This window comes from Ursus maritimus, unplaced genomic scaffold, assembly GCF_017311325.1.
Source record: "Ursus maritimus isolate PB19 unplaced genomic scaffold, ASM1731132v1 scaffold_235, whole genome shotgun sequence".
In the NCBI taxonomy this organism is placed as follows: domain Eukaryota; kingdom Metazoa; phylum Chordata; class Mammalia; order Carnivora; family Ursidae; genus Ursus; species Ursus maritimus.
Genome location: NW_024424842.1, coordinates 15,024 through 22,048, shown reverse-complemented (window position 1 = coordinate 22,048; position 7,025 = coordinate 15,024). Strand labels below are relative to the sequence as shown.

The 7,025-nt window shown below is 56.0% G+C and overlaps 1 protein-coding gene across 1 annotated transcript; it reads right to left on the bottom strand.

Moving 5' to 3' along the window:
* Positions 1 to 570: 570 nt before the first annotated feature.
* Positions 571 to 5,850, bottom strand: LOC103680132 (microtubule organization protein AKNA-like). Its single transcript, XM_008709661.2, has 3 exons — positions 5,841 to 5,850; positions 5,267 to 5,459; positions 571 to 1,539 (listed from the first exon to the last, which is right to left on the bottom strand). The coding sequence occupies exons 1-3, from the start codon at positions 5,848 to 5,850 to the stop codon at positions 1,275 to 1,277; spliced, it is 468 nt and encodes a 155-aa protein (XP_008707883.1). The 3' UTR covers positions 571 to 1,274.
* Between the last annotated feature and the right edge of the window lie 1,175 nt (positions 5,851 to 7,025).

Sequence of the window (7,025 nt, the reverse complement as noted above, 5' to 3'; positions counted from 1 at the left end):
GCTCCGTAAAGGGTGACCGGTGTTGCTGTTTGCTACTAAACGGAGCACTGGAAAGAGAGTCCAGGCTCGTGCTTTGGCAGACACAGATCTGCTGTGTGTCTCCTAACAGCTCTGACCTCAGCAAGGAGGGGCTTGGCCAGGCAGACCCGCCAGGCAAAAGCTCCAGGTCCTGACACAGGGAGGGGGGAAGGTTGGAGAAACAGAAGCCAGCACAGGAAGGCAGGGAAAGTCGGGAAACGGGCAAGGTCCCCGCGGGAAGGGTTCGGCTCCTCATCGAATCTTCCACCCCACACACTGGAGTTAAGAAACCGCAAGTCGATGACACACACCACAGATGTGGGCAGCCTTGGGAATGTTTTTTTTTTCTTTTCTTCTTTTTGTAAAAGATCAATATTCATTCTTCATGAAAATAGATTTTTAAACACCTCCAATATCCAATTATCACTGATGCATACACATCCCAGAAAAGCTGAGGTACACGCTGAAGAAGGGAAGGGAACAGAACACGGGCTGGCTTCCCGCTGCCCAGCGGGGCCTGGCAGGTAGCTGGCCACAAGCCAAATCCCACAGGGATCCCAGGGACAGCACTGGGGCTGTCGGGAGGAGGTACAGAGAGGGACCATGGTGGACAGCTTCCTTGGGCCCTCGCCGGGGGTCTCCCTTCCCAGCAGGCCCATGGGAAAGGCCTCTCCAGCCACGGACTGCTGGGCGCACGTCATGCTGGGGGCTCGACATCTTGACATTTCCATGGCCCCAACGTGCCCTACTGGCCATCGGTCACTAGGAGGAAAGTGCCCAGCTGTGTCCTTCCCAGAGAGGCCGACTCCAGAGCGGCTGGTCACCGGTGAGGAGACACCTTTGCCCCGGAGACCCTGGCCCTAGCCCTGCTTATTGGGCCTCAGAGGTTAGATCTAAGACCAGGAAAACTCCGTTTAAAAAAAATCTGTCCATCTGTATCTGAAAAACATATTATTAGCCAGAGGTGGACAGTGCACGACCAGGAGACCCCCAGAGACCGCATCTGGGCAGAAGGGGGCCTTGGGCCCAGCACTTCCTGTGGGGGCTGGGCCCCTGAAAGTTCCTTCTCTCGATGAGCCGCCAACACCCCTTGTGCTTTGAAGACGCTGAGCAGGCAGGGCCCGTGCTGGAAGGAGACCTCTCAGGAGGGGTCTATGGGGCCTTCCCGAGTGGCTCCAGCTGACTCCTGGCCCGGGGGACAGCTGCAGGCCGCCTGCCCACCTGCCCCCACCAGCTGGTTCGGAGCCCCAGTGACGTCAGAAGAGGCAGGAGCCGCGCAGGCTTCGGGCCTGGCGCAGGTCGGCAGACAGGGAGCGGCTCATGTGCTTGGTGGTGGAGCGGATGCTCTCGGCGGCCTGGACGGCTCGGGTCAGGGCCTTGTTGAGCTCCTCCAGGTCCTCCAGGTGCAGCTGGATGGAGGGCCGGGGCGCCCTGGCCGGTCGCGAGGGGGCCATGGGGGGCCACTTGGCGGGGGCTGGCTGGGCCGAGCAAGCGGAGGTAGGTCCTGGAGGCACGTAATACCTGAGGGGAGAGGGAGCTGCGTTCACGGACTGCGCAGAGGGCTGAGCAGAGCACCAGGCTTGGAATGCACCCCGTTCTAAGCCCCGGCTGGTCCCTGGCCCCGACGCTTGGGGGCTCAGTGTCCTCAGCTCTAAAATGGGAATCATAAACAGCGACTTGAGAGATGTGTTGGAAGGATGAAGGATGAGAAACAGGAGGGCCTGACCCAGATCAGGTCCCCAAAAACGGTTAGTTCAATCTCCCCCGTGTACTCAGTAAATATTGTTCGATCCTACACTATGTGGTAGCCAGTGCGCCTGGCCCTGGGGTTACACTGGTGACCGGCTGCCTTCTTGAGGCTTCTAACCTGAGAGCCAGATCGCAGGGAGACCAGCATCACCCCAGGTCAGGAGGAAACCCCCTTCACCGGAAACATAACATGGGGCCATTGGCCAAGTGTGGCGCAGTGAAGAGACGTGATTGTTATGGGACTCTGTAGGAGTGGGGGGTCTGGTTTCACTCCTCCAGGGCGGCAAGTGGAAGGGTGTCCTTCCTGGCCCGGCCCTACAGGGATGTGGGGTATCATTTAACGTGCTGGGGAGGATGTGGTAGGAGCCACGAGCTGCAGCATGGATTTCTCCAGGGACTCACTACAGCACGCAGCTAGCGTCGCCAAACCAGCAACTTGCAGGAAGAGGGTGCGGCCCGAGTGTCGTGGAAGAAAGCGAGTGGAGGAGACACGGAGAGAGAGGGTCTGGCCTAAATGAAGCGGGATAACGTTAGGAGGACTTGGCCGGAGCCTGTCACTGGCATCTTGCTTGGCAAACTGTACTCTGGTCTTATTCTTGCTCCCCCTTCTTCTGACCCACATTTGTGCACAGCGTAGGGGGGAAGAGAGAGCTTTGCTGGGATCAGAATAGAGGTCTCGCCCAAGAAGATATGCAAATGGACACCAAGCACGTGAAAAGATGCTCAACAGCATTGGGCCATCAGGAAAACGCAACTGAAAACCACAGGGGATGCCATGTCGTGCGCTTGGCCACCACTGGATGACTGAAGCCCGAAGACAGATGTTGGTGAGGATCTGGAGAAATCCGAAGGCTCCCACAGCGCTGGTGGGAACGTTCAACGGTGCAAGCACTTTGGGAACCGGTCTGGCAGCTCCTCAAACAGAGGCGGTGCCTAACCCGGAGATGCCACTGCATCCTGGGTCCCGGGTGCCTGGCTCTGAGTTCAGTGTTTTCTGTACCAGCGCTTAACTTAGTTATTCGCTGGCTACAGTCATGCTGATTTCATGGACGAGCAAGAGAAGCTCAGAGAGGCAAAGTGATGCAGGAGGCCTGCCCCAAATCCTAGCCATTCCGCGGGGTGGCCACAGGACCCTGGCCAGGGCACTGCACCCTTCAAGGACTGTCCCCCCACCTGAAAATTCCACACTTAGCCACCTCCCAGGATAGATCCCACAGGAACATTCCGGGGAAAAGCTCTGTCTGCTGCCTGGCACTCCAAGTGCCTCTGTAAATGTCAGCTCAGCGTCAGAGAGCTGCCAGGGCCAGCGCTGCGCTCACACCCAGAGCTCGTTAATCAGCAACCAGGAGATGCCATCTGAACCCAATGAACAGGATTCTTGAATCCAATTCCCTCCTTCAGGGACTATCCGGTCTAACTACAGGGTTTCCACACACCCTACCTTCTAATCATTTGATAACCCGCTTGGCCCCAAAGGGACTTAAAACTCCCCCTAAGGCAGAAGCTACAGCCCCCCCCCCCCCACCCAAACAGAATCAAATCAGAAAACCTTCCTAGCTACCAAGCCTTTGGTGCAGGGGCTATAAGGCAGCTGGCCAGCAGGGGGCAGCACAGGCCCATAAACTTTCTAAGGGGCCCCTGGCCTGTCAGTGAGCATGCTCAGTCTCACTGATGACAGCTGGAGAAACTTCAGGGCATCATCAGCCCAAATTCTGGAAGCATTGGAAGTACTATGGTTCCCGGCCAGCTTCTAGATACTGTGGGCTTTCCATGCATTCGTTCATTTCATCCTTACCACAACCCATTTCACAGAGGAAAAAACTGAGGCACAGACTGGGAACAAAGCAACCCCCCCCCCCAAGGTTCCATGGCTACCACCGGCCAGGTCTGTGGGCACTACAGCTCAGGGCCTTTCCCCTTCCCTATGGCCTGGCCAGGCCTGGGCAGCAACCTGGTTGTCTGACCACAGGTCAGGCCTGGAAGGGTATGGAACAGCCTCAGAACAGAGAGACCCTGCCTACCGCAGACACTCGCAGCTTTATCCTGGGCCACCAAATTCCAGGAAACCTCTCCTGCCCTTGACCGGGAGCACAGGCGATGCCTCAAGCCCCTCTGCTGGGCCTGAGCACGCAGTCGGCCTCCCGGCAGCTGAGGGGCGAATGTTCCCAGCGTCCGCCAAGGGCAGCCAGAACCCACGTCGCAGGCCCGAGACCTTACGGGGACGGGGGCTGGATGGCACCGGTGCCTCCGCTCCCAGCAAGCGCAGCCGCACAGCGACTCTGGCCTCTTGCTGCCACAGACACAGGCTTCTGACCGTCTCCCGACCAACTCATTTCCCACTGAGGGAAACTGAGGCATAGAACTAGCTGCTGATCGTCGGGACGGGATGACAGATCTAATTTCAGGGTTCAGGCTATTTCTCCCCTGCACCTTCCTGTCCTGTTGAAGCCCCTTTTCTCATTTTTCTTCTTCCTAACGACAGTGCTGCCCAGTAGCGTCTCGGCTGTGAGTAGCGCCGCCTTTATCGGGCAGCGGCGGCTGCGGCACCGCCGCATCACACATCTCACCTGCGTCTGGCCTCGCGCCTCATTTAATCCTCGCACAACTGTCCCCGGTCGAGACTATTACCCCATTTACCAGATGGGGAAAACTGAGGCCCAGAGAGGCAGTAGCTTTACTGAGGCTGCGGCAGCAGGAAGTGGCAGCCGGGATTCCAGTGCAGCTCGGAGTCCACACCCTGAACCACTTCTGCCCCCACTGCTCAAGTCTTTGCTCTCTTGCGGATGTTAGATCCAAATCCACGGGAAATGGAAGAGCTCCTCCCTGCCATCGGCCCTGACCCGTCCTCCTCAGAGCTCAAGGCCCTCAGACACCAGCAAAGTCTGAGAGACGGTCACAGCCAAGAGGGGCCTAAGGACCATGACAACCCAGGGGCACCTATGTGGCCTCCTGGGTGGATCCCGGAGTAGAAAGGTTCAGGTAAAAACTGTGGAAACCCGAATAAGCTGTGGGCTTTAGTTAGTAATAATGTATTAATATTGGCTCACTGTCAAATGTGCCCTATTAGTGTAAGATGTGAAGAATGAGGGAAGCTGTGTGCGTCTGTACTATCTGCTCCATTTCTCTATACGTCTAGAACTGTTCTCAAAAAGAACGCCCATTAGGAGACAGTGAGTGTGCACCTAGCAGCCTGCCGGGAAGTCCCACAAGGAAACGGGAAGCTTCCCAGGCGCCTTCCCTGTGAGCTCCTAGAGCACAGGGCCCTCTGCTGGGCTCCTCACTGCGGGCCCCCCACCGGCAATCTGTCTCCCCGGTATGCAGCGAGCATTTGGGGTTTGTTGAGTGACTACACGAGTGTCCAGCCTGCTCTGCACATTATACACGTGGGGGAACCACAGGGGTACGGGGCGCCCGGGTTCTCAGCTGCGTGACACAGGTCTGACCGTGAATTCTGAAGCGAGTGAGACAGGCAGGGAGGAAGAGAGAGAAAGGTTCTTACACGGTGGCTGACGGATAAGGCATGATGGGAACCGAGGAGACGTAGGCAAACGCAGGAGGGGCTGGTGCTGGGGGCGCCGCCGCCAGATACCACAGTCCAGGGGGCGGCTGGGCCGGCGACCCCGCGTGCTTGGTCCGCTGCGTGGGTCCGGAGGCCGTGCATGTGTTTCTCCTGGTGGCAGCCTTTTCTGGCCCTGGGAGGGAGGGACACCAGAGAGGACAGTCTGATCACTTGGGAAGACCTAGCTAACCTCTCATCTATTGTGGTTCTGCATCATTTGAGGGTGGATTTCAAGTGGTAAACAGCCCAGGGTGTGAGGGAGAAGTCTGGAATCAGGCCCATGGCCAAGGATGACCATGTGAAGCCCAAGAGTAGAAGAGACTGGTGTAGGGATGGTGGGCCAGTGCAGGGCTTGGCCAACTACGGTCTGTTTTTGTCAATACTGTTCTAGTGGACACAGCTATGCTTGCTTGTGCATTGTCTGTGGTCTTTCATGCGAGCACGGCGGCGTTGAGTCATTACCGCAGCGCCTGTATGGCCCACAAAGCTCAAAATATTCACCAGTAGGCTTTACCGCTGGCCATTTTTGAGTCCTAGAACAGGGGATTTAACTAACTTCTCTGTGCACAAAGTGAGTTCTCAATAAACAGAAGCCACCACCCTCGTATTCATCATCCCCATTATTACTTTTTTTTTTAAAGATTTTATTTATTTATTTGACAGAGATAGAGACAGCCAGCGAGAGAGGGAACACAAGCAGGGGGAGTGGGAGAGGAAGAAACAGGCTCATAGCGGAAGAGCCTGACGTGGGGCTCGATCCCATAACGCCGGGATCACGCCCTGAGCCGAAGGCAGACGCTCAACCGCTGTGCCACCCAGGCGCCCCATCCCCATTATTATTGCTGTTGCCATCTTTACACATCACCATCACCACCATCTCCATCATCATCATCATCACCATCACCATCATCACCATCACCATCACCACCATCACCACCATCACCATCATCACCATCACCATCATCACCATCACCACCATCATCACCATCATCACCATCATCACCATCATCACCATCATCACCATCACCACCATCATCACCATCATCACCATCATCACCATCATCACCATCACCACCATCTCCATCACCACCATCACCATCATCACCATCACCATCATCATCACCATTACCACCATCACCACTGTCACCATCACCACCATCACCACTGTCACCATCACCACCATCACCACTGTCACCATCACCATCATCGCCATCATCACCATCATCACTATCACCACCATCATCACCATCACCATCATCACCGACATCATCACCATCATCACCATCATCACCATCACCATCATTACCATCACCATCATCACCATCATCACCATCATCACCATCATCACCATCATCACCATCACCATCATCACCATCACCACCATCATCACCATCACCATCATCACCATCATCACCATCACCACCATCACCATCATCACCATCACCATCATCACCATCATCACCATCATCACCATCATCACCATCATCACCATCATCACCATCATCATCGTTCTCTCCATCATCATCACATCACCATTATCACCATTGTCATTTATGCAGCCATCGTGGAGGCAGGTCCCTGGGAAAGCTATTTCCCTGTGGTCCTCAGTGCCCGAATGGTCAGGCAGCTTATCTTACTGCTCCCTGCTGCCCCAGGTCCTGACTTTGGCAGTTTAGGGCATGCCTGACAGACAGAGCTC